Raw genomic sequence first — 27,278 nt, 5'->3', positions numbered from 1 at the left:
TAGATGGATGGATGGATTTCAAGAGAAATACAAAATAAACAAATTAACTGCTCTTTCTCGAAGAAACTAATGAATAATCAAATAATTTGAATGGTTACGTAGGTATTTTTCGACACATAATTAAGCAGTTGTAGACACCGCTTACGAATTAAGCAGCAGCCGAAACAACGGTGGTGCGCGACAATGAAAGTTCATCAAAAATTCGTTGAACTTTGTCCTTCAGAAAAAAATTAACATTTGGTTAGCACACCTCATGGCAAGTGTGACAATAAAAAAATATTTAAATACATGTCCCCCCTCCTTCATTCCTTTCCCTTTAATCTACCCCAAAAAATCAGAAACACAAATTTTTTTCTGTAGCTTCATTCATAAATTGTTTTTATTTTTCGTTTTCACGGGAAATGCACAAGTAAAACGCACTTATTTTACTTAAAAGCCTTTTCTAAATAATGTCAACATTGTAGTAGAGAATGTGTTGTAGATGGAAATAGGAAATACGAACGAAGACCGCAGTTTTTGTTCTAAGGTTTGATTTTTCTTCTTTTGTTGTTGTTGATGTTTTTCAAAATCCAAGCAGCATATTTTGGGAATAGTTTTTATTTGGTAGAGATGTTAAAATACGAGAAATTTCATTGTCAGCGGCGAATGATTTAGTCGACTTCTTCGATGGTGGGACCGGCACCGGAACCAGCACCAGGAGCAGCACCACCAGCTCCGGGGAAGCCACCGGGCATGCCACCAGGCATACCACCGGGAGCACCACCAGCACCTTGGTACAACTTGGTGATGATTGGATTGCAAACACCTTCCAATTCCTTTTGGCGGTGTTCGTATTCTTCCTTTTCGGCCAATTGATTGGCATCCAACCATTTGATGGTTTCGTTGCACTTATCCATAATGGTGGTGCGGTCGGATTCGGAGATCTTGGATTTCAAGTTTTCTTCGTCCAATGTTGCCTTCATGTTGAAGCAGTAGGACTCCAAAGAGTTCTTGGCAGCAATGGTTTCCTTTTGCTTCTCATCTTCATTACGGTATTTCTCAGCTTCGTTGACCATGCGCTCGATATCTTCCTTGGACAAACGGCCCTTGTCGTTGGTGATGGTGATCTTGTTTTCCTTGTTGGTGGAACGTTCCAAGGCGGTGACATTCAAGATACCGTTGGCATCAATGTCGAAGGTAACTTCGATTTGGGGTACACCGCGGGGTGCTGGGGGAATGCCAGACAATTCGAATTTGCCCAACAAGTTGTTGTCCTTGGTCATGGCACGTTCACCTTCATAGACCTGGATCAATACACCGGGTTGGTTGTCGGAGTAAGTGGTGAAGGTCTGGGTTTGCTTAGTGGGGATGGTGGTGTTACGCTTGATGAGAACGCTCATGACACCGCCAGCGGTTTCAATACCCAAAGACAAGGGGGTAACGTCGAGCAACAACAAGTCTTGGACTTCCTGGGACTTGTCGCCGTGCAAGATAGCGGCCTGGACGGCAGCACCGTAGGCGACGGCTTCATCGGGATTGATGGACTTGTTCAATTCCTTGCCGTTGAAGAAATCTTGCAACAACTTTTGTACCTTGGGGATACGGGTGGAGCCACCGACCAAGACAATGTCGTGGATTTGTGACTTGTCGAGCTTGGCATCGCGCAAAGCCTTCTCAACGGGATCCATGGTGCTGCGGAACAAATCAGCGTTCAATTCCTCGAAACGGGCACGGGTGATGGAGGTGTAGAAATCGGTACCTTCGAACAAGGAGTCGATTTCAATGCTAGCCTGGGTGGAGGAGGACAAAGTACGCTTTGCACGTTCGCAAGCGGTGCGGAGACGACGCAAGGCACGCTTGTTGGAGGACAGATCCTTCTTGTGCTTGCGCTTGAATTCCTGAACAAAGTGGGTGACTAGGCGATTGTCGAAATCTTCACCACCCAAATGGGTGTCACCAGCAGTGGACTTGACCTCGAAGATGCCGTCGTCAATGGAGAGAATGGATACATCAAAAGTACCACCGCCCAAATCGAAAATCAACACATTACGTTCGCCAACGGCCTTCTTGTCCAAGCCGTAGGCAATGGCGGCAGCTGTGGGTTCATTGATGATACGCAAAACGTTCAAACCAGCAATGGTACCAGCATCCTTGGTAGCTTGACGCTGGGAATCGTTGAAATAGGCTGGGACTGTGATGACAGCATTGGTAACGGCCTTACCCAAATAGGCTTCAGCGGTTTCCTTCATTTTCGACAAGACCATGGAAGAGATTTCTTCGGGGAAGAAGGTCTTCTTCTCATCCTTGTAGACAACTTGGATTTTGGGTTTGCTGTCTACATTGACGACATCGAAGGGCCAATGTTTCATGTCAGATTGAACGGCGGCATCATCGAACTTGCGACCAATCAAACGCTTAGCATCGAAGATGGTATTTGTGGGATTCATAGCGACTTGATTTTTGGCAGCGTCTCCAATAAGACGTTCAGTATCGGTAAAGGCAACATAGGAGGGTGTGGTACGATTACCTTGATCGTTGGCAATAATTTCAACTTTGCCATGTTGGAATACACCTACGCAAGAGTAGGTTGTACCCAAATCAATACCAACAGCGGGAGCTTTAGACATCTGCAAAAGAAAAAAGGGAAAGAAGAAAAGGGCAGAGGTTAATAAAAGAACAAATTGAATGTTTGTTTGAATGGTTTTTAATAAATGTCTTCCCTATGTTTAGTCATTATCCGCACTCGCAGGTGGTTCTAGCGTTAACACTTTTTTTTAATGATAATGACTGATATACATTTATTTCTACGTATTTTGCTTTGTGCCGTTGCACTTATCAAATGCCTAAGGAGTTCATTCACATTTAAATTCCAAAAAAATAGCCAAGTGAAAACCTAAATATTTTAAAGCGTCTATTTTCTTTTTTATTCTTTATGTGACCAACAACATTCCAATTTAACTAAAAAAAATTATGACTACCTATTTTTAATAATTTTCCTTTTCCTTATTTCATTAATTTGTATTTTGTTTACATTCACCATATTGATTCATCAGTTTCACTATCAATGGCGTGTCGTGTGAACACGGTGTTAGGCCTTCTCCTAAACAGTCTGTTTTGGCAGACATTTCTAGTTTGTTCTCGCTCTCTCTCGCGCTCGCTCACACACATTACTCAAACGGCAGATGTTATCAATTTCCGCCATGTTAGGGGTTGATGAATCAGCTGTTTCAGCCCAAGTAGTTTTTGCAATTTAGGCGGCGTGTTTTCTATACACATTGTACGAATGTTCAAGGTTGCAAATTTTCTATGTTTGCAAAGAATTGTCTGGAAAATTCCTATATAATGCATGATGATTCTGATTTAAAGAGAAAACCCAATGAGCAATCAATTTTTCAAGAGAAAAAAAACTTATGCGAATAAAAAAATGGGTTGAGAGAGAAACATTTAACCTGCATGAAATCAATAAATTTCAGTTGAATTTAAACGGCCTTACATTATTTATAACTATTCGATAAAAAAACACGTTTTCGCTTGTAATTTTCTGATGCAATATTGAAAGAGAAGCAATAATTTATAACAAATATTCCTCTTTTACCTATACTATAAAGGGAACAGTGAGAAATGGCAAAATTTCCAGAAACGTAACCACAAGACTTAAACAAAAATCGATAACATGACGCTACAAAACGTTGTTTTTACAGCGGATATAGCACACAAAGCACAACGGTGAAGGGTAGAAGTATAATATAACATACTTCCCGCGTTCTCCCCTTTTGTTGTTTCTATAGTGTCGGCTCACAACTACTATTACTCTTAATTGTGTTCCCGAGTCAGTGAGAACAACGCATTCTGTTACCAAGGCCCTAAAAATTGTTGTACATACACGAAACACATCCCGCAGCCTCGAATAAATTGCAAAAAGCTATGGAAAACATACACAAACACATTGCTAAGAAAAATTGAATTCATAAAATGCACTAATACATAGGCAAGAGATAAAACACTACTTTAGGTGATTTAAGAGAAATGTGTTAACATTGGTCATACGATATTTTGTTGAATATATTTTTTTCAAGTTAAAAAAAACGATAAAGAAAATGGAGGTTAAGCTAATACACACGCTTTACATGTGTGGAAATATTTAATCTTGATAAAAAAAAAAAAGAAACCTCAAACATGCGGTTATTACCCCCACAGAGGGGGAACGAACATATAACCCAATTTTATCTCAAATACAATGTGTTTTCAATTTTTTTACACAATTCCATATAAATAGTGAAGAACATACTTCAACTTTGTAGCTGCACAACTACTATAGCAACGAGAAAAAATTTGTGACTCATTCATGTCAGAATAAAAAAAAAGACTATTTTCCAGACATTTCCCCAACTTCTCACAAATCCCCACAAATTGTTACTTAATTTTCCATAGTTTGTATAATATATTAATTTGCAATCAATTTTAATTTATGAAAAACACTGAAATTGCCGGACCTCCCCTCAAAATGCAACGCCCACGTGCTTTTTTCTCTCAACTTCAATTTTTCTCACACTAAAATATATAACCTTTTTAATCTATTTCGTTATAATTTATTTATTTACGTTTCCCACTTACCTTGTGTTTTTTGTTAGTTGTTTATTATAAAATCTAAACTTAATACTCCAAAACCTTTTCTTGGTTGCACTTTTCTCTTTATTCTTCTTTCCGTGTGTGTGTTCTTTATCGGCAATCACACGTTCGGTCAAATTCACGCTTACTTTAGGAATGATTTTTTCTTGCTAAAAACATTTCTTTATAAACCAGTATGGCGCGCACGCTTGCAAAAAAAGGTACGCACAATGCCATTCTAGTATTTTCGCTTGCGGTCACAGTTGTATACAGATGGTAGTTGGTGTAGCGTTAACGCTAGGGTAGTTCACAATGCGTTATGTGCTAAGAGATTAGTTAAATGCGATTCACATTAAGTTTGATCATTCGAACTGCTAGGATTTTTAACTTTGAACCATGGTAGAAAAATACTGGTAGATGCATCAACGCTTGGGAGCATTGATATGTCACAAATTTTTAAATTTCTTTTCAAATATAAGTAGATTTTTATATGTTTTCTTATACGACACAATTCGTGGGTTGTAAAGATATACATTTTCAACAATTTTTTACAAATTTAGATAATTTTTCACTCAACATTTTTAATTCCAAAATTGGTTTGACAGTTCATTGTCCCAGCAGCTGCGTCGATGCGTCTACCTATATTCTTCTACCATGCCATCCAGATTGGTATCCGGAGAATTTTTTGGCCATTGTGCGCTGGAAATGAAGCGAGGAAATGTTATTATGGCCCACAGCATCACCAGTTCGGGTGGCCAACCGAAGGTGCACATTTTCAGCTGACCTCTTTGGCAAGTAAACACGATAATTTTGTTTGTTTACTAACTGCTGGACAACGAATGTTTTCTCATGGGAGAAAATCAAATTCGGCAGATCAAAGCAACTCTTTAGCTCTTTTGATTCATTTTCTCTCTGTTGCGGTGTAAATTCTTGCACTTTTTGGAATTTCAATGGCTTTACTCCGAGCTCATTTTCCAATATTTGCCGAATTGAATTTTGCGATATGTTCAGCTCACGAACCATTTTTCGGCCATTGCGATGCGGGTTTCGATCAAGTAGCTTCTTTACTTTTCGAACCATTTCTGCTGATGTTGCTGTTTTCTTCCGTCCAACTCTTTGACGTAGGGCTACGCTACCAGTATCATGGTAACGAGCGATTGTACGAGACACAAAAGATTTCTTCACATTTAAATGCTGGAGTGTAGCCAAATATAAAAAAAATACCACGCTTGAATTCCATCACGAATAACTTTTTTTGTGAAAAATTCTCACCAAAATGCCTTTTTTAATAAAAAATAATTTTATTTAAACTTTCTGAAAGGAATTTCTTTGGAAAATATGTATAAATCGATTTCAGAATTTTTATTAAAAAACGCCGAAAAAGCTACCTGAATTCATATGACTTGAACGCTGCTTGAACATATGTTTTTTATTTTGATTGGTTTTACATAACCTCAAACTCGTAGTCAAATTGTAAATAAATCTCTATAAATTACGTGAAATTTTAATTTTAAGTGTTAATTTAACATAAACTAAATATAAATAATGTCCAAACTACTAGTAGATCAATTGTCACATCCCCAAAGAGTACGTATTTTGTATAAAACAATCCTACGATTGCATAGAGGTAAAGTCAAACATTGAAATAAACAGAACTTGTAAAATCAAGTCCATTCCCTACAGGTTTGCCGGATGAGTTGAAAGATTTGGGTGACAAATATGTTAAAGATGAATTCCGAAGGCATTTAAAATGCAATCCCATGGAGGCACAACTATTTATGACAGAATGGGCAGTAAGTAAACGAGATTGTTTTATAAAAAATTTACAAATTTATAACTTTATTTTTACATTCTTTTAGAAATATGCTGTTACTATAAGCAAACAACTAGGTATACGCGGCAAGCCATTGGGAACAATTGGCGATGATTTAGACAAGGAAACTGTAGAAATGTTAAATGATGACCAAACCGTTCAACTCTATGAATTGATGTTAGCAGCCAAAGGCATTGAAGGCGATGTCATAACAAAAGAAGATGTTACAAAATAAAAGAGAATTGCCTATGTTTATTGTTTTTCCAATATTTTGTATTCATATTTAATATTGTTTTCTTCTTGTACGCCTTTTGGTGTTTCTGCGTCTAATTCAACCTCTTTGAAGTCATCTGGAATGCTGGGAAAGAATGTATCACACTCGAATGTTGCATGAATCTTTGTCAAATACAAGCGATGGCAACGAGTTGATGCCATAGCTTCAGCATAAACACCACTACCACCGACAATCCACACGGTCTCAATTTGTTTGGTTACATTCTCATCTGTCTCAAGGAAATTCATTGCCGACTCCAAGTTGGGATATAGTAGCACATCAGATGGCAAATCGGAGGGTTTTAAAGTTGTACTTAAGACAATATTTAAACGTTCCGCCAATGGTCGTTTAGATTCGGGGACACCAAAATAGGTTTTTCTACCCATTATCACGACATTTCGTTTGGTTGGGTCACGAACACGCTTTGTAGTGCTGCTAAAATATTTCAATTCGGACCTGTTTTGGAGAAATAAAGTTGAATAATTAAATGCATTGAAAGCTCCATTCATTCCATACTCACTTTAGGCGCCATGGCAAATCACCCTTGAGTCCAATGCCAAAATTTTCACAAACGGCAACAATTAAACTGAATTTAAGCATGGTAGAACTAATAAAATCTCACAATATATTTCTTTACAGTGCAATAAACGCCAAAATCTTCTGATCTTGACCTTATCTGCTACAGACAGATTTTATTTTTCATGTATAAACAAGTGAAGATTATGATTTGGCGGTGAGAACAGCTTTCCTCGCAAACAAATTAAAACACAAAAGCAGCGACAACGCCGGGCGACTTAGAACAAATTGCTTTATAGCATGGTGCAATTAAAAGCTGTTGCATAACTGCCAGCTGATTATAATTTTTTCCAGGCTTCTGTCATTCTATGTTTATAATTATTAGGTGTGTCTGGTTACCCTAAAATTTGTAACAATTGTTACTGGAAGTCGTCTGTTAACCCGAAAGTTCTGCAAAAGAGAGCGGTTGAAGAGATAAATTTTGACAGTTCTTTCAGTGAGAGTTTGCAAATTCTTGCTGGACAAATTTCTTCTTGCAATAGGTGTGTCTGGTTACCCTAAAATTTGTAACAATTGTTACAAATTGTTACTGGAAGTCGTCTGTTAACCCGAAAGTTCTGCAAAAGAGAGCGGTTGGAGAGAGAAATTTTGACAGTTCTTTCAGTGAGAGTTTGCAAATTCTTGCTGGAAAAATTTCTTCTTGCAATCTCTTGCAACTCTTCTTCTTCCATTCATCGACATTCAATCAGATGTTTTCTATTGTTTATTTATTTCTTTTTGTGATTTTAATTTGAAAATATTGTTTTGGAATTAGCAAGACTAATTGTTTTTGGAGAACAACTGTACAAAATGTGAAAAACGTAAATGTTAATATGTAATAAGAAAATAAAAGACTATTTCCAACATTTTTATTTAAAAAACTTGTAAAATTAGTATTGGTTCCTTTGTTTTAATTCTCCTTATGGGGGACTGTTGTATGTATATATAAATATTTGTAAGAGTATATGTAATGCATAAGCATTACATATACTCACAACAATTACTACTTTAGTCTTAAAACATTTAATGTAATGGTAGAAACAGATCATAAGCCATTAGTGACATTATTTGATAAACCAAGGTGTCAAGGTGTCAAAGTCTAGCGCGTCAGACCGTATATTGGCCAAACATGAATAGTGAAATTGAAAATCTTGTATCTAATTGTGAGGTGTGTTTGAAATACAAAAAATCGAATACTAGACCAGAGATTTTGCCACACGAAATTGTAGATATCCCATGGTATAAAGTGGGATGCGATCTTTTTGAATACAAAAACAGAATGTATATACTTGTTGTCGATTATTATTCAAAGTATATAGAAGTCGAATATCTTAATAATGGCTATAATAGTAAGAACGTGATTACTAAGTTAAAATCCTTATTTGCACGACATGGAATTCCTAACATCTTTGTGTCAGACAATGGTCCGCCTTTTAGTTCAAAGGAATTTAAAGTTTTTTGTCGCGAGTGGGAAATTGAACATGTCACATCAAGTCCATTTTTACCAAGATCTAATGGCTTAGCACAACGGTCTGTGCAGACAGTCAAGAAAATGTTATTAAAATCGTCCGAGAGTAATTCTGATCCCTATGTTGCTTTATTGCACTACAGAACAACGCCAAAAGGTAATATGCCTAGTCCTTCTGAATTGCTTATGTCTAGGTCCTTACGCACTAAAATTCCATCAATGTTAATTCATCACGAGCCAAAAGTAGTTGACAAAAATGAATATAGGACAAAAATAGAGACAAACTTAAAGAAAACTTCAGAATACTATAATAAAAAGTCAAAGTTTTTAGAGCCAGTTGGTGAAGGCGATAAGGTCATGTTTAAGAAAACCCCATCCAGCTATTGGCAACCTGGGCAAATTATAGAAACGTGCAAAGAACCAAGGTCTTTTGTAGTTTTAGATGAGAATGGTTCTATGTATAGGAGAAGTCGGGAGCACATCAGTAAGAGAGCTTTGGAGGAATCGAAAGAGCAAATAAATGTGTTGTATTCGTGGGAACGATGGTTGAGTTAAAAATGCGGCACGCTTGCTTATTTTAAGAATTACTTTATTTAACAAAAGCTTAAGACATACTAATACAAAATGGTGTCAATCTGTACACATGGAGATGGTAAAAAGAGAATGATGAAATTACAACGTATGAGTGTATGTATGTTATGCAGATGACATGAAAGAATAATAACAATGACATATGAAAGTGTAATAATGATATGGTTGCCATCTCTATATAAATAGTTACAACAGTTCTCCCTCACTTAAACGGAACATATTTTAATGTCGAATATAATCGCCAAAATACTGGGGGGGTCTACGTTGCCTTGCAGATGTTCGACGACTTGGGGTGTCTGCAACTTCAGACTCTTCATTGGAGTTTGACAGCTCTTCGGTATGTTGTCCGTTCCTTGAGGGCGATGCTGAAGATGATGTTGTAGGATCTGTGCATTCCAAATCTGGAGGAACTTCGCTTCCATCTGGTGGTACGTATGAGCTTATTACTGGTTGCTGGAAAAATGGTATACCCATTTGTTGAGTGTTGTTTGAAGGCGAATCGGAAGGTGAATTTTCCACAGTCTTTGGAATTGGCGTATTAGATAAACGGAGCTGGTTTATGTGGCGTTTGAAGACAAATCCATTGTCAAGCTTGATTATATAATGAAGATTACCTAGCTTCTTAGCTACCACACCGAATTTCCAAATCGATTTGTTGGCTGTGTAGTATCGCGCTTGCACTCGGTCTCCCTCACTTAATTTTCTTGCCGATGTTATTGTCGATTTGGTTGATGTTAATTTCAGTGGTTTTAGTGCATCTAATTGAATCTTTATTTGCCTTCCTAAATACATTTCTGAAGGGGTTTTTCCATTTCGGAGAGGTGTGGCCCGATATCTAAATAAAATTTCTCGAATTTTCGTCGACATTGTCGCGGGGTCATTTGACATCGATGTTAAACGTTGTTTTAATGTCTGGATGTTTCTCTCGGCTAGGCCATTTGTCGCAGGATGGCCTGGCGCAATAAATTTTTGGAAAATTCCGCGATGCCTACAAAATTTTGTGAATTCTTCACTTTTGAAAATTGTAGCGTTGTCAGAAACGACTACATCTGGAAAACCATTCCTTGAAAACATATTTTCCAATATTTGAATTGTTGATGATGAAGTTGGTGCAGAAGAAGATACTCCGACCTCAGCCCATTTTGAAGTCATCTGGAATGCTGGGAAAGAATGTATCACACTCGAATGTTGCATGAATCTTTGTCAAATACAAGCGATGGCAACGAGTTGATGCCATAGCTTCAGCATAAACACCACTACCACCGACAATCCACACGGTCTCAATTTGTTTGGTTACATTCTCATCTGTCTCAAGGAAATTCATTGCCGACTCCAAGTTGGGATATAGTAGCACATCAGATGGCAAATCGGAGGGTTTTAAAGTTGTACTTAAGACAATATTTAAACGTTCCGCCAATGGTCGTTTAGATTCGGGGACACCAAAATAGGTTTTTCTACCCATTATCACGACATTTCGTTTGGTTGGGTCACGAACACGCTTTGTAGTGCTGCTAAAATATTTCAATTCGGACCTGTTTTGGAGAAATAAAGTTGAATAATTAAATGCATTGAAAGCTCCATTCATTCCATACTCACTTTAGGCGCCATGGCAAATCACCCTTGAGTCCAATGCCAAAATTTTCACAAACGGCAACAATTAAACTGAATTTAAGCATGGTAGAACTAATAAAATCTCACAATATATTTCTTTACAGTGCAATAAACGCCAAAATCTTCTGATCTTGACCTTATCTGCTACAGACAGATTTTATTTTTCATGTATAAACAAGTGAAGATTATGATTTGGCGGTGAGAACAGCTTTCCTCGCAAACAAATTAAAACACAAAAGCAGCGACAACGCCGGGCGACTTAGAACAAATTGCTTTATAGCATGGTGCAATTAAAAGCTGTTGCATAACTGCCAGCTGATTATAATTTTTTCCAGGCTTCTGTCATTCTATGTTTATAATTATTAGGTGTGTCTGGTTACCCTAAAATTTGTAACAATTGTTACTGGAAGTCGTCTGTTAACCCGAAAGTTCTGCAAAAGAGAGCGGTTGAAGAGATAAATTTTGACAGTTCTTTCAGTGAGAGTTTGCAAATTCTTGCTGGACAAATTTCTTCTTGCAATAGGTGTGTCTGGTTACCCTAAAATTTGTAACAATTGTTACAAATTGTTACTGGAAGTCGTCTGTTAACCCGAAAGTTCTGCAAAAGAGAGCGGTTGGAGAGAGAAATTTTGACAGTTCTTTCAGTGAGAGTTTGCAAATTCTTGCTGGAAAAATTTCTTCTTGCAATCTCTTGCAACTCTTCTTCTTCCATTCATCGACATTCAATCAGATGTTTTCTATTGTTTATTTATTTCTTTTTGTGATTTTAATTTGAAAATATTGTTTTGGAATTAGCAAGACTAATTGTTTTTGGAGAACAACTGTACAAAATGTGAAAAACGTAAATGTTAATATGTAATAAGAAAATAAAAGACTATTTCCAACATTTTTATTTAAAAAACTTGTAAAATTAGTATTGGTTCCTTTGTTTTAATTCTCCTTATGGGGGACTGTTGTATGTATATATAAATATTTGTAAGAGTATATGTAATGCATAAGCATTACATATACTCACAACAATTACTACTTTAGTCTTAAAACATTTAATGTAATGGTAGAAACAGATCATAAGCCATTAGTGACATTATTTGATAAACCAAGGTGTCAAGGTGTCAAAGTCTAGCGCGTCAGACCGTATATTGGCCAAACATGAATAGTGAAATTGAAAATCTTGTATCTAATTGTGAGGTGTGTTTGAAATACAAAAAATCGAATACTAGACCAGAGATTTTGCCACACGAAATTGTAGATATCCCATGGTATAAAGTGGGATGCGATCTTTTTGAATACAAAAACAGAATGTATATACTTGTTGTCGATTATTATTCAAAGTATATAGAAGTCGAATATCTTAATAATGGCTATAATAGTAAGAACGTGATTACTAAGTTAAAATCCTTATTTGCACGACATGGAATTCCTAACATCTTTGTGTCAGACAATGGTCCGCCTTTTAGTTCAAAGGAATTTAAAGTTTTTTGTCGCGAGTGGGAAATTGAACATGTCACATCAAGTCCATTTTTACCAAGATCTAATGGCTTAGCACAACGGTCTGTGCAGACAGTCAAGAAAATGTTATTAAAATCGTCCGAGAGTAATTCTGATCCCTATGTTGCTTTATTGCACTACAGAACAACGCCAAAAGGTAATATGCCTAGTCCTTCTGAATTGCTTATGTCTAGGTCCTTACGCACTAAAATTCCATCAATGTTAATTCATCACGAGCCAAAAGTAGTTGACAAAAATGAATATAGGACAAAAATAGAGACAAACTTAAAGAAAACTTCAGAATACTATAATAAAAAGTCAAAGTTTTTAGAGCCAGTTGGTGAAGGCGATAAGGTCATGTTTAAGAAAACCCCATCCAGCTATTGGCAACCTGGGCAAATTATAGAAACGTGCAAAGAACCAAGGTCTTTTGTAGTTTTAGATGAGAATGGTTCTATGTATAGGAGAAGTCGGGAGCACATCAGTAAGAGAGCTTTGGAGGAATCGAAAGAGCAAATAAATGTGTTGTATTCGTGGGAACGATGGTTGAGTTAAAAATGCGGCACGCTTGCTTATTTTAAGAATTACTTTATTTAACAAAAGCTTAAGACATACTAATACAAAATGGTGTCAATCTGTACACATGGAGATGGTAAAAAGAGAATGATGAAATTACAACGTATGAGTGTATGTATGTTATGCAGATGACATGAAAGAATAATAACAATGACATATGAAAGTGTAATAATGATATGGTTGCCATCTCTATATAAATAGTTACAACAGTTCTCCCTCACTTAAACGGAACATATTTTAATGTCGAATATAATCGCCAAAATACTGGGGGGGTCTACGTTGCCTTGCAGATGTTCGACGACTTGGGGTGTCTGCAACTTCAGACTCTTCATTGGAGTTTGACAGCTCTTCGGTATGTTGTCCGTTCCTTGAGGGCGATGCTGAAGATGATGTTGTAGGATCTGTGCATTCCAAATCTGGAGGAACTTCGCTTCCATCTGGTGGTACGTATGAGCTTATTACTGGTTGCTGGAAAAATGGTATACCCATTTGTTGAGTGTTGTTTGAAGGCGAATCGGAAGGTGAATTTTCCACAGTCTTTGGAATTGGCGTATTAGATAAACGGAGCTGGTTTATGTGGCGTTTGAAGACAAATCCATTGTCAAGCTTGATTATATAATGAAGATTACCTAGCTTCTTAGCTACCACACCGAATTTCCAAATCGATTTGTTGGCTGTGTAGTATCGCGCTTGCACTCGGTCTCCCTCACTTAATTTTCTTGCCGATGTTATTGTCGATTTGGTTGATGTTAATTTCAGTGGTTTTAGTGCATCTAATTGAATCTTTATTTGCCTTCCTAAATACATTTCTGAAGGGGTTTTTCCATTTCGGAGAGGTGTGGCCCGATATCTAAATAAAATTTCTCGAATTTTCGTCGACATTGTCGCGGGGTCATTTGACATCGATGTTAAACGTTGTTTTAATGTCTGGATGTTTCTCTCGGCTAGGCCATTTGTCGCAGGATGGCCTGGCGCAATAAATTTTTGGAAAATTCCGCGATGCCTACAAAATTTTGTGAATTCTTCACTTTTGAAAATTGTAGCGTTGTCAGAAACGACTACATCTGGAAAACCATTCCTTGAAAACATATTTTCCAATATTTGAATTGTTGATGATGAAGTTGGTGCAGAAGAAGATACTCCGACCTCAGCCCATTTTGATTTGGCATCTACTACTACCAAAAAGAAATACCCTTGATACGGTCCTGCGTAATCAATGTGAATACGCTGCCAATTGGTTTCAGGTTCTTCCCAGGGGTGTAGGACCACTTTTGGAGGGCTCTTCTTCACTTCTGCACAAGCAGAACACTTCCGTACAAAGTTTTCGATATCTCTATCGATTGATGTCCAATACACATATCGTCTTGCCAATTGTTTCATCTTTGTGATGCCAATATGTGTGTAATGGAGTTCTTCCAAAACAGATTGTTGAAGTGTGGCTGGAACGACTACCCTCGCTCCTCTAAATAAAATGTTGCAATCAATTGTGAATTCGGAGTCAACAATATTCGATTTTTGCAATGTGTTGATGATTTTCGAGAGTTTTTCATCTCTTTTTGTTGCTTCACGAAGAGCGTTGAAGTTTAATTTTATAGAATTGATTTGTTGAATAGTTGATACGCATATAGAATGCACTTCATTATCAAGAAAATTTAAAGTTTGAGTACCTATTTCCAATGGTGCCCTAGATAGGCAATCCGCATTCACGTTTTCCTCGCTCCTCTTAGTGACGACTTCATAGTTATAACCTGTTAAAAATGTTGCGTACCGCTGAAGTCGCGAAGATGTCATTTGAGGCAATTTCGAATGTTGGTGGAATATTCTTGACAATGGCTGGTTATCCGTGATCAATTTGAATAGTCTGCCGTAGACGTATTCATGGAAGTGTTGTACAGCGTAAACAATAGCTAACGCTTCTCTATCTAATTGAGAGTAATTTTTCTCCGCCGACGTTAGCGACCTCGAAGCGAACGCTATGGGTCTTTCTTCATCGTTTATGATGTGCGACAACACTCCTGCTATCCCTGTGGGACTAGCGTCACATGCAAGCTGCAATGGTAAATCGGGGTTGAAAAGTGTTAGTACACGATCACTAGCGATTTCTGCTTTTAATGTTTCAAAAGATTTATTGCATTTGGATGACCATTTAAAGACAGCATTCTTCCGCAATAGGTGTCGTAATGGAGTTGTAATCGTAGCTGAGTTTGGTATGAATCTTGAGTAATACGTCACCATTCCGAGGAACCGGCGAACGTCTTCTACGCACTCAGGTTTAGGCATTTCCAAAATAGCCTGTACTTTTGATAAGGACTTTTGCACCTTATTGTGACGTATGGTGTGTCCCAAAAACTCGATTTGTTCTTCGAAGAATTTACATTTTGCCATGTTTAAATGCAGATCGTATTTACTCAATTGTGTCAAGCATGCTCTCAAATTGGACTTGCACTCTTCCAATGTAGCACCATGAACAACGATATCGTCAAAGTACGATTCTGTTTTAGGAGGTTCCCTTAATATTTGATCTATTATTCTATTGAACTCCGCGGGTGCGGTTTTAATCCCGAAGGAAAGGCGATTCATTTTATATGTGCCTCTATGAGTTGATATAGTTTGTATCTCGCTGGACATATCATCGACGGGTACATGTAGATATGCCTTGTATAAATCTAGACGACAAAAGAATTTAGAGTCTCTTAGACTGTTGAAAATTTCATCGATTTTCCGAATTGGATAATGTGCATCTACTAGGCGTTGATTTACGCCCACCTTGTAGTCGACGCATAAACGTACCCCACCATCCGCCTTAGGAATTACGACTAATGGCGATCCCCAATCGCTGTTTGAAATTTTTGTAATTATAGAAGCTTTCTCCAGTTCGTCAAGCTCTTTATTGACACGCTCTGTCAATGCATATGGAATTTGACGCTCTTTTGTGTACACTGGAGTAGCATTATCCCGCAATTTTAGAGTGACTTTATAATTGGGAATGCACCCAATGTTTTGTTGAAAAACACTAGCAAATTCGGTCACAAATTCTTGCACATCGTTTGTGCTTCCCACGACATTAATCATTTCAGGATTTGAATCACACTCATCTAGTTCATTCAAATTGATGCCTAGACGGCGTATCCACGTCCGTCCAATTAAAGCAGAACACTCATCTGGAACGATATAAATATCATCATTTATTGTACTGTTTTTGAATTTAATATTGACCCGAACTTTTCCATCCGGAATGAATTTATTCTGCGTATAGGATCGGAAAACTATTTTTGTTGGAGTTATTTTGTCATCCATATTTAATTTTGCGAATTGGCTTCTGGGTAAAAATGAATATCCAGATCCTGAATCGACTTCGAATCTTACCACCTTGCCTTCTATAGAAATATCAGCATAGTATCGTTGTGCATCTGTATATTCATTCTGGTACACATCCACAATTTTAAAAATTCCGTACTCGGGATCTGCACTTTGAACTTGATTTGTGGTGTTCGAAAACTTTTTATTTTGTCCGGCATTAGGACCATCCGCCAAAAGAGTAGCTATGCATACTTTAGCCACATGACCACGTTTACTGCATAAGTTACATTTAAGATTTTTACTAGATCGACATTCTCTCGCATAATGATTATTTTTACCACAATGTAAACATAACCCGGCAATTCCTAATTGCGCATAATTGATTTTACCTGATCGTACAGTTTCAGGCCTTTTGAATTTCGCTTTGTGGGGCTTGTTTTTGCTGAAAATTTTGTTTATGTCAACAGAACTGTTGACTTTTGACAATTCCCTAGCATCCACCTTAGCTGCCTCCAATGCCAATGCTTTTAAAACAATTTCTTCGAATTCCGCAGAACTTGTTTGGAGAAGTTGTTCCCGAATACCGTTGTCGTGTATACCTCGGATAAACTGTGCCCTTAGAAAAACATTAGCAATGGAAATTCCACATTCGCACGGGGAGACAAATTCGCATGCATCAATCTCTGCACGAAGAGATGCCACAAATTCGGCTACAGACTGTCCTTCTCTCTGGTAAATCGATAAGAATTTGTGTTGAGCAACCAATACACTTCTTTTGGGAGCCAAATGATCTCCCAAAATCTTTAGCAGCTCGTCGTACTTCAGCTGTGATGTATGCTTTGGTGCCGCCAACGCAGTAACCATGTTAAAATATTTCGACCCGATTGAATTAAGGAGTAACATTGCACAGTACGCCTTATTTTCATGCACACCTTTCATGGTTATGTAATTCGAAAACCTTTCGATGTAATTTTGGTATGTTTCCTTCGTTGTGTCAAACATATCAAAATTGGGTACTAACGCTGTGTTGATGCTGTTGTTGCTGCTACTGCCCTGATTTCCCTGTGGCGCACTACCACCTGTTGTTAATCTCGCCAGTTGCGCAACCAACGCTTCCTGCGTTTTCAAAAAGGCTTGAAATTGTGTGGAATCCATCGTCTTATACTTTGTTGAAATATTAACCTTGCACTTGGCTAATTTTAATTTGATCAATCTTGTTTTACTCTCGTCGCCAAATTGTTGTATTCGTGGGAACGATGGTTGAGTTAAAAATGCGGCACGCTTGCTTATTTTAAGAATTACTTTATTTAACAAAAGCTTAAGACATACTAATACAAAATGGTGTCAATCTGTACACATGGAGATGGTAAAAAGAGAATGATGAAATTACAACGTATGAGTGTATGTATGTTATGCAGATGACATGAAAGAATAATAACAATGACATATGAAAGTGTAATAATGATATGGTTGCCATCTCTATATAAATAGTTACAACAAAATGTATGCAACGATAGATCAGTAACTAACGAAGTAGATACAAATCTTGTTCATGATGATATCAGTAGGGATGAACTTTTATTGGAAAATAATAATAGCAAAGAAAATGAGGAAACATATGTAACGAAAAGAGGTAGAGAGGTTAAGAAGCCAAAAAGGTTTAATGAAGAATACTAAATTTTATCATTAACATTAAATATAATATATTATGTTATATAATAATTGTTCATGTGTAAAAGGGAGATGTTGTATGTATATATAAATATTTGTAAGAGTATATGTAATGCATAAGCATTACATATACTCACAACAATTACTACTTTAGTCTTAAAACATTTTATGTAATTTTATAATCAAAGTTACCTTTGTCATTTCTTACTTAACGTCAATGAATATTGAAAATATATGAATTCATTCTGTTGTACACACTTATTGGAAATATACGTTCTTATTTAACAGGGACAAATTGGTTTGTTTTGACAAATCAGCTGATTAGTTGCAAGCTTCTGCAGGAATACCGTCTGTTTACTTTTCACAATTTCCTTGCAAAAGAGAATAAATCTAACTTACTCTCTCAGAAAGTTGTTGCTGGACAATTCCTGCAGGGAAAGTAACCAGACACACCTAATCATTTGCAACTCTTCTTCTGCTCATTCATCGACATTCAATAAGATGTTTTCTACTATTTGTTTTTTTTTCTTTTTGTGCTTTCAATTTGAAAATATTTATTTGGAATTAGCAAGACCAATTGTTTTTAGAGAACAACTTTACAAAATGTGAAAAACTTAAATATTTATATGTAATAAAAAATAAAAGACTATTTCCAAAAATTTTAGCCCAGCGCCATTAGCAAAACGTTTAAAGAATTCAGGGGAACACATCAAATATATCTTTTTTTTCATATTTTTATTTTATTGCTAATTTCCTTTTTATTTATAAAACTTTTAAAATTGGTGGTGCTTCCTTTCTTTTAATGGGGGACAAATTGGTTTGTTTTGACAAAACTGCCGATTAGTTGCAAGCTTCTGCAAAAATACCGTTTGTTTACTTTTCGTACTTTCCTTGCAAAAGAGAATAAACTACCTCTCAGAAAGATGTTGCTGGACAATTCCTGCAGGAAAAGTAAAAGCTTCGAAAAATAAAAGCGATAATAGCAAAGTTATCGTAGTTCTTAAAATTTTAAAATGAAGAAAAATGAAAAACTGCTATTTCTATTTGAAACAATTCTAACAAAAATCGGTCATAGCCTCGAGACTGCATATTACTTATTATTAGTTATTAGTCGACATACGATTATGAAATGTCAAATTTTCCATATGTGGAAGTGATACATAGACCAAGATCATGAGTTAATGGGATAAAAATTTTGTTTTCTTGGGAGCAAAAAAAAAATATATATTTTTTTCAAATATAAGTATATTTTTATATGTTTTCTTATACGACCTCATTCAGAGCTTATTATAATTCGCGTTTTTCAACAATTTTTGCAAATTTAAATAATTTTTCATTTAATATTTTTAATTCCAAAATTGGTTTGACAGCTCATTGTCCCAGCAGCTGTGTCGATACGTTTACCTTTATTCTTCTACCATGAACCTAATTCTGAGAGCCAAGGTAGATGTACTAGGTAATCGCATCAGCCCAGCTGATGGCACCATTAAATGTCAAAACAAATTGTTGTAATGAATAATTCGCCCTAAATGAATGCAACAACAAATTTGTTTATTTGTCTTCCCTAGAAGTACCTTTTTATAATATTTCAAATAATTTAAGAGCAAGTTAAGAGTGAAACTAGTAAAAAAATTAAAAGAAAATGAAGGAAGGAGGTTAGAATGGAGTGCAGCTTTAAGAATTAAGTTAGCCTCAACATCTAAGATTCCCAAAGCACATCACGGGAAGTAGTGCAAGAATTCGACTCTTGTCATTTGCAGTTCCGGAAAACTTTCGGTTTTAACCAGTAAAATATAGTCATTATAAGTTTCTTGGTTTAAAAAATATCGCAATACTACAATTAATACTTATTTTACTCCTATTTAAACTTTTATTGCGACGTTCGTTTACGACGAGAGGCACACAAAATAAAATGTAAACAAACATCTCGATTCTGATTGGTTGAAACAAATTTGCCGCAACCTTTAAATGTCATGGCGAATCTATGTTTTTCGCCTTAGATGCCAATTTTGACATTTGAGGGGACCACAAAAGTTGCTTTGTTGTAGCAATTCGCCGATGCGGTTACCTGTTAGATCTACCTTGCTGAGAGCGAACAACGTGATTGAAAGTGCAAAGAGAACATAGCATAAGGTAGAGCTACCATCTGATTACATCAGTGCCCGACTTCTGCCAATTTTGTGTATGTATTTATTGTTTTGAAAAATAAAAACAAAGTTTTTTCAAAATCAAGGATTGGAAGAAACTTAAATTGCGGGGCGCGCATTTATGATATTAACCAGATTTGCCACGGAATTGAAAGATTGAACGCTTCGGATCATATTTTTGAAAGATTCATTCATTCATCCATTCATCGTTCGCGCTATTTGACTCATTTTAAAAATAAACAAAAAATATCAAATAAATGAAAACAACTTGTCTGACAGGAAGCGGGCATAGCATGGTAGAATAATATAGGTAGACGCATCGACTCAGCTGCTGGGACAATAAACTGTCAAACCAATTTTGGAATTGAAAATGTTGAATGAAAAATTATTTCAATTTGTAAAAATTGTTGAAAAACGCGTATTATAATAACCTCCGAATGACGTCGTATGAGAAAACATATAAAAATCTAATTATATTTGAAAAGACATTTAAAATATTTTGACATATCAATGTTCCCAAGCGTTTATGCATTTACCTGTATTTTTCTACCAAGGGCATAGCCTCAGGCCTGTATTTCTGTAGTTTTACGAAGCTGTTCTATTGTACCATGAAAAAACTATAAACATGTAAATTCTTGTGATTGCATGATTTACATTCCTAATTCTAAGATGGAGGTATTTTGTATAAAATGCAGATGGATGATTTTATTTGTTTATTTCTCTTCTTCTGGAATTTGCAGTGAAAATAAAAGCCAGAGAGCAACTATCTTACACTCACCTCTATGCGACGCGTTTCGCCGTTGGTTGTTGATTTAATTTTATGTTTCATAACCGAAAGCAATAAGGCTCATAAATTCATTATGTTCATTATTTATGACAGCCATTAAAATTTATAAACTAAAAAAATCAGTAGCAAACAATGAAAACAAAGTTGTTATTTACTTTTATGATATGTTTGTCAATATTGGTTTAATTTCTTTTATTATTAAATAAGTTCTGATGTTTTGTGTGTATAATAAACTTTAGACGATTTTTTTCTTTGGTTTGGTTATTCAATAATACATACATGCTACATACATACTTGGATAACAATTACAAATTACTCAACAAACTTTGTCCTAATCCAAAATGAAAAAAAGAATAAAACAGCTTTCCTTCTTTCCACCCTCCCTTCGCCTTACAATCTTCCCCTTCCATTGCATTGGCTGTTTCTTCTTTACTCTTTGGGGGTATCAACGAGCCAAAAAGTTTCCATTTCACCTTTACCTTTGACCTTGACATGACCGCGTGAGACAACTTTATAACCCACCTCACGCACTTTCTTGGCTGTATTGAAGGAGAGATGTATTTTAAATGGTTCGCTGGTGCTTTCCATGCGTGATGCAGTATTGACAGTGTCACCAAAGAGACAATAGCGCGGCACCTTTAATCCCACCACACCGGCCACCACGGGTCCCGAATTTATGCCAATGCGTATGGAGAGATCTGGTATTTGTAGAGCCTTTACCTTTTTGATAAGCCTTAAAGCAAGATCACAGGCATGTTCTGCATGCAGGGGATTAACATCGGGAGCGCCCGACACAGCCATATAAACCATACCCACCGTTTCAACTTTGTACACAAAGGGAGATATGATTTCCTCATCAATGGCTGTGAAAACTTTATTCAAAGTGGTGACAGCCAACATGGCATCTTCCAGCTTATTCGAATCTCCATTATAGATATTCATAACTTCGATGAAAATAACTGAAACCTCATCAAAGGATTGGCAGGTGGCCTCTTCGCCATTACGCATACGTTCGGCAATGGGTCTGGGTATCATGGAGTAGAGCAACTCATCACCTTGTTTCTTCCAGGAATCGGCCAGATCCAAGGATTTTTCCAATTCATCGGAACGCATTTCTTCTTTTTCGAACATTATTTCCAATTTGGAACAGTGTTGCCACCCTGCCATAACTAATTCACGACTCAGGCCGTGGGGATTTAAATCGTTGATATACAATCCAATGCCATGCAGCTCATCCAAATTCTCTATGAGAGGACTGCACAGGAATATCAGCGAATCCAGATCTTTCATGTAGAACATTTGACCTTTAATCAAAATCGATTTGAAGAAATGTGACTCTTTGCGCTCTCCCGTCGCCTCATCAATTTCATCCTCATTTTCTTCATTCTCCTCCTCGGAGCGTCTCATTGTGGCACTGGCCTCGGAGAATTCCATTTCATCGAAATTTTCAAAATCCATTTTCATGGCCGCATCATAGGCTGCCTTGTTTCGGCCCGTGCGCAGCAATTCGAATTCGAACAACACCGTTCTCATTTGTATCAGGGTATCCCATTCGATTTTGGTGCCCTTGGGACGGCGACATTCGAACAAGTCCATAACATGAGAACCTATGAAACTCTTGGGATTCTTGCCGGGATTGTGTAATATCCAGGTTTCAACAATTTTCTCTCCCGCATGGGTAATACACATGTCATGGTCCAGAACTATGGTGAATGGAAACAAATCCAAAAACACACTCATATTTATGGGAGGCAAACTTAAATGCGAAGGATGGGCCGTTACATTGACACGCTTGGCCATATAATCACGATTATCAAAGTCCAAACGATATTTCACAATCACCGTCAATGGAGTATCCGATAATTTGATCGGCCCTGCCGTCCCTCCAGCTATGTCATTTTGGGATTCCAAAACATATGCCTTAATGTCCAGGCCATAGAATTCCTTAGCCACCTCCGCCATTTGGCCCATCAAATATTTGGACATACCCGTACGGCCGCTACGATACACAATCACCGCACCATCATTGTCTATATGGGTCAACTGCATCGAGGGTGATTTCATTTTCGGATAGGTGAAACGCATTTGCAAATGGATATTATCGATGGATTGCAAGAAATCACAATAATACCTTCCCGTCGAACGTATCATCTTATCGTAGCCAAAGTTACTAAAGAAACGCACAAAACATTTGCCAAAGAAGTTCATAAAGTAATCGAAAGTTTCGCCTGTGCATGCGGCCAATGCTGCGGCAAAGTCAGGCATCAATTTATCGGGATATATTTGATGGGTCTTAAATGAACTGTGCTTACAGTCGACAATGTGGCAGACTCGCTTCCACACCTCCTGGCCATATTCCTTTTGGACATAAAAGGCAACACTCTCATATAACATGCCATACATTTTCGTATAACGGTAATTTGATTTGCTTCCTTATGTGAATATATATGTAAGTGTGTGTGTGTGTTGTTGCTGGGAGAGAGCCCTTTATCTTTGTTGTCGAGATGAGAGTATGTGGTGGTGAGTAGAGTAGAGAAGATTAGTTGGTTTGTGGAATAACGGCAGACAAACTGAAATGAAATGACAGTAAAGAGCAAATAATTAAAGACGTTAATTTCAAGTTGCAAAATGATTATCAAAAAAAGGTTTTATAGGGTTTATCCTTGGTAAAATAAAGAAGGTAACGTCATTTCAAATAAGAATATGCATTTCTGCGGTTTTGGACTGCTTGTTTCTGCTTATTGTAATAATGCTGTAGAACACCATTATAGGGTGAGATAAAAAAACTGTAAAAAAGTCAGTCGCCATAATTTTTACATTTTTTTAACTTTATTTAAAGGAAAGCAACAAATGTCGGAATTAGCATCAAATTTTATAATACGTTTAGATTTTTTCGAATTAGTCACCTTTGGCACGAATTATGACCTTCAAACGGCCAATGAAACCGTCACTCGCTGCCCGAATATTGCTCCGCGGAATTTTGGACCAATCCCGGCGAAGCGCTTGCTTGAGGTGATCGACACTTTGGTATTTATTAATGCCAACCTTGCTTTTCAAAATACTCCAGACACAATAGTCCAACGGATTGGTATCCGGAGATTTTGGTGGCCATTGTGCGCTGGAAATGAAGCGAGGAAACTCATTTTGTAACAATTCTTGGGTGGCGCGTGCTAAGTGCGATGGTGCTGAGTCCTATGGAATGTCCAAGGTCTGCGGCCAAAATGTTTGCGTGCCCAAGGCTTTAATACACCCTCCAGAATATTTTCGCGATAATATTCGGCATTTATTCTGATATCACGGTCGATTAATACAAGCGGAGAGCGACCATCCGCTGATATGGCGGCCCCTTGCTTTCCAAAATACTCCAGACACAATAGTCCAACGGATTGGTATCCGGAGATTTTGGTGGCCATTGTGCGCTGGAAATGAAGCGAGGAAACTCATTTTGTAACAATTCTTGGGTGCGCGTGCTAAGTGCGATGGTGCTGAGTCCTATGGAATGTCCAAGGTCTGCGGCCAAAATGTTTGCGTGCCCAAGGCTTTAATACACCCTCCAGAATATTTTCGCGATAATATTCGGCATTTATTCTGATGCCACGGTCGATTAATACGAGCGGAGAGCGACCATCGTCTGTTATGGCGGCCTACACCAAGTAAACACAAGTAAACACGATCATTTTGTTTGTTTACAAACTGCTGAACAACGAATGTTTTTTCAACGGAGAAAACAAAATTCGGCAGTTTACCACTTTCGGCCAACTCTTTAGCTCTTTTGAGTCTATATTTTTTATTCTGTTGCGGTGTAAGTTCTTGCCCTTTTTCGAATTTCAATGGCTTTACCCCGAGTTCACTGTTCAATATTTGCCGAATGGAATATTGCGATAGGTTCAGCTCACGAGAAATTTTTCGGCCACAGCGACGCGTTTTTCGATCAAGTCGCTTCTTTACTCTTCGAACAATTTCTGCTGATGTTGCTGTTTTCTTCCGTCCACTTCCTTGACATCTGGCTACGTTACCAGTATCATGGTAACGAGCGATGGTACGAGACACAAAAGTTTTTTTCACATTTAAATGCTGGAGTACTCTAACGATAGCCACTTGTGGTTTTCCAGCCAAATAAAAAGAAATCACACTACCACGCTTGAATTCCATCACGATTAATTTTTTTTCTGGAAAATTCTCACCAAAATGCTTCTGTACGCTTGTAAATAATATAATGAGCTGTCACTGGAATAATTTTAACATCTGTCGGACGACTGTCTTTTAAATGACAGTAGTCTGAAGTTGGTTGCAGTTTTTTTCATTTCACCCTGCATATACTTATTTCGAGGAGTTAAGAAATCATATCTCTTTGCTAAAAGTTGCCCCCAAACTTTTCCATCTAACTGTAGCATAACCACAACAAAACTTCATGGGCTTCTTCAATATGTGTGCTGGTGTATGTATGTCTGTGGTTACGATTGTAATGTTTGTTAGATGGTGTCCGTGTAACGGGGTTTCCTTGTCAGAAAATATGTACTTATGTGCCACTCATTGTGTGTGTGTGTGCGTGTTTGTTTAGGAACATCACTGTGTGTGTTTGTTTGTGTTGCAACCTATGCCTTACGGTCTTTGATAAAAGCCTTTAAAAGATAAAATCGTGGTAAATACGAAGAGAAAGAAGAAAACAGACACACACACACAAAACAACGAAAGAAGTCATCTCGATTTAAATTTGATTTATTACTTGATTGCTTCTCAATGTCGTTGTTTTGCATAGAAATGTTATTACATTTGATTGTATGTGTTTGTTGGGGCTTCGCGTGTGCTTCTCATTCTTACCCAGTGAACAAAAAAAAGGAAAACAGTTAGAGGAGATTCTGAGAATTTAAAATTTAACGAAACATTAACTGTAATTTAAAGTAGCTTATAATGTTTTGTTGACTTAGGGGCTTTTTGTAATGGGATTTTGTGGAATTTTTTCAATGCCTTAGAAAGTTAAAAAAATAATTTAATTTATGTTAAGTCTCTGTTTGTATTCTCAGCACTGGATAATATTTGAATTATTATAAAAAAACAATTGTGGAAGGACTATAGCAATAAAAGAGAATTTACTACTACTACTAGGTTATTCTATAAATTAAACAATTAAACACCATTTGGGCAACGTTAACCACTTCCAATTTAAAGAAAACATCGATGACAAGTTTACGTTAGAGCTGTATTTCGGATTAACCCTCTTTATGAAGATTTATTTAATGAAGATTTGGATTTTCTAAATTCTTTACAACGTAAACGTACTATGATAGCTCGTTTATATTATTAAAGATTAACCAGTTGGGTTTAATAGATCCAGTCGGTTAAACTTGTGTGTTTTCATAAACCCCTATGAAGATATCATAGTAGAAGAGTACAGGTAGATGCATCAACGCTTAGGAACATATGGTACAATAAAAAGGTAAGGTAGAGCTACCAGCTGATTACAAATTTTTTCTGAGTGTGCCCAACTTCCGCCAATTTTGTGTATGTATTTATCGTTTTGAAAAATAAAAAAAATATTTTCAAAATCAATGATTGAAAGAAACGTAGCGCTTTGAAGATATTAACCAGTCTGCCATGGAATTGAAAGATTTGACACTCTGGATTATATTTTTGAAATAATATCCAGGCACTTCATTCATCTATCGCTTTAATTTAAGTCATTCAAAAAAAAAGTGAAATAAATAAAAACAACATATAATTTCGAATAATTCTGACAGGAAGCGGGCATAGTCTCAGAGCTGTATTTCTGTAGTTTTAGGAAGTTGTTCTACCTCCTTATTGTACTATGTGGGAAAATTGATATGTCAAATATATTAAAATGGTTTTCAAAAATAAGTAGATTTTTATATGTATTCTTATACTACGACAATCGGAGGTTGTTATGTTATGCATTTTCAACAATTTTTCCAAAGTTGGTTTGATAGTTCAAAATGAACTAGCAGCTGTTTCGATGCGACCACCTGTACTCTTCTACTATGAAGGATATACAGGGTGAGATGAAAAAACTGCAACCAATTTCAGACAGCTGTCATTTTTAAGCCCCCTTTCCGACAGCTGTTAAAATTATTCCAGTGACAGTTCATTATATTGTTTACAAGCGTACTGTTTAGTTTTGTAGAAACTGTACATGTTGTAAAAATAGTTTGTGTGTTGAATGTTCCTCTTTAAATTCTTATCTCATTTTTATTTGTCTTTTCCGAAGAATGTAAATTAGTTAAATAAAGAAAACACTTAAGATGCATGTGTTTTCCATATGCTAGGTTTATGGTCGGTAATAAATAATGTAATAAATGTCACGGCCATAAATAGAAGATAAGAAAGAGTCGATTACAAATTAGGTACGTTTCGTTTTCTCCCGCAACGTATTGTGTGCGTTAATGCACAGCGTG

General features: G+C 36.8%; 6 protein-coding genes across 6 annotated transcripts; 1 reads left to right on the top strand and 5 right to left on the bottom strand.

Moving 5' to 3' along the window:
• Window positions 1-347: 347 nt before the first annotated feature.
• HSP70 (heat shock 70 kDa protein cognate 4) lies at window positions 348-4,728 on the bottom strand. The gene is given in 2 exon segments (NM_001309055.1): window positions 348-2,606; window positions 4,594-4,728. A coding segment is annotated over 1 exon segment (1,956 nt). The 5' UTR covers window positions 4,594-4,728; the 3' UTR covers window positions 348-650.
• Window positions 4,729-6,024: 1,296 nt separating this feature from the next.
• LOC101899415 (succinate dehydrogenase assembly factor 3, mitochondrial) lies at window positions 6,025-6,682 on the top strand. The gene is made up of 3 exons (XM_005183861.4): window positions 6,025-6,214; window positions 6,271-6,380; window positions 6,447-6,682. The coding sequence occupies exons 1-3, from the start codon at window positions 6,133-6,135 to the stop codon at window positions 6,633-6,635; spliced, it is 381 nt and encodes a 126-aa protein (XP_005183918.1). The 5' UTR covers window positions 6,025-6,132; the 3' UTR covers window positions 6,636-6,682.
• LOC101899582 (dihydrofolate reductase) lies at window positions 6,633-7,481 on the bottom strand. Its single transcript, XM_005183862.4, has 2 exons — window positions 7,195-7,481; window positions 6,633-7,130 (listed from the first exon to the last, which is right to left on the bottom strand). The coding sequence occupies exons 1-2, from the start codon at window positions 7,272-7,274 to the stop codon at window positions 6,653-6,655; spliced, it is 558 nt and encodes a 185-aa protein (XP_005183919.2). The 5' UTR covers window positions 7,275-7,481; the 3' UTR covers window positions 6,633-6,652.
• Window positions 7,482-9,510: 2,029 nt separating this feature from the next.
• LOC105261754 (uncharacterized) lies at window positions 9,511-10,080 on the bottom strand. Its single transcript, XM_011293823.2, has one exon. The coding sequence runs from the start codon at window positions 10,078-10,080 to the stop codon at window positions 9,511-9,513; it is 570 nt and encodes a 189-aa protein (XP_011292125.2).
• Window positions 10,081-10,406: 326 nt separating this feature from the next.
• LOC131805425 (dihydrofolate reductase-like) lies at window positions 10,407-11,175 on the bottom strand. The gene is made up of 2 exons (XM_059128568.1): window positions 10,885-11,175; window positions 10,407-10,820 (listed from the first exon to the last, which is right to left on the bottom strand). The coding sequence occupies exons 1-2, from the start codon at window positions 10,962-10,964 to the stop codon at window positions 10,421-10,423; spliced, it is 480 nt and encodes a 159-aa protein (XP_058984551.1). The 5' UTR covers window positions 10,965-11,175; the 3' UTR covers window positions 10,407-10,420.
• A 9,846-nt stretch (window positions 11,176-21,021) lies between these two features.
• Window positions 21,022-23,432, bottom strand: LOC101900086 (soluble guanylate cyclase 89Db). Its single transcript, XM_005183865.4, has one exon. It carries the CDS (start codon window positions 23,269-23,271, stop codon window positions 21,298-21,300), a length of 1,974 nt encoding a protein of 657 aa, XP_005183922.1. The 5' UTR covers window positions 23,272-23,432; the 3' UTR covers window positions 21,022-21,297.
• Between the last annotated feature and the right edge of the window lie 3,846 nt (window positions 23,433-27,278).

This window comes from Musca domestica, unplaced genomic scaffold, assembly GCF_030504385.1.
Source record: "Musca domestica strain aabys unplaced genomic scaffold, Musca_domestica.polishedcontigs.V.1.1 55, whole genome shotgun sequence".
Taxonomy (NCBI): domain Eukaryota; kingdom Metazoa; phylum Arthropoda; class Insecta; order Diptera; family Muscidae; genus Musca; species Musca domestica.
The sequence above is the reverse complement of the archived record's forward strand: the minus strand, read 5'-3'. Positions and strand labels throughout refer to the sequence as shown.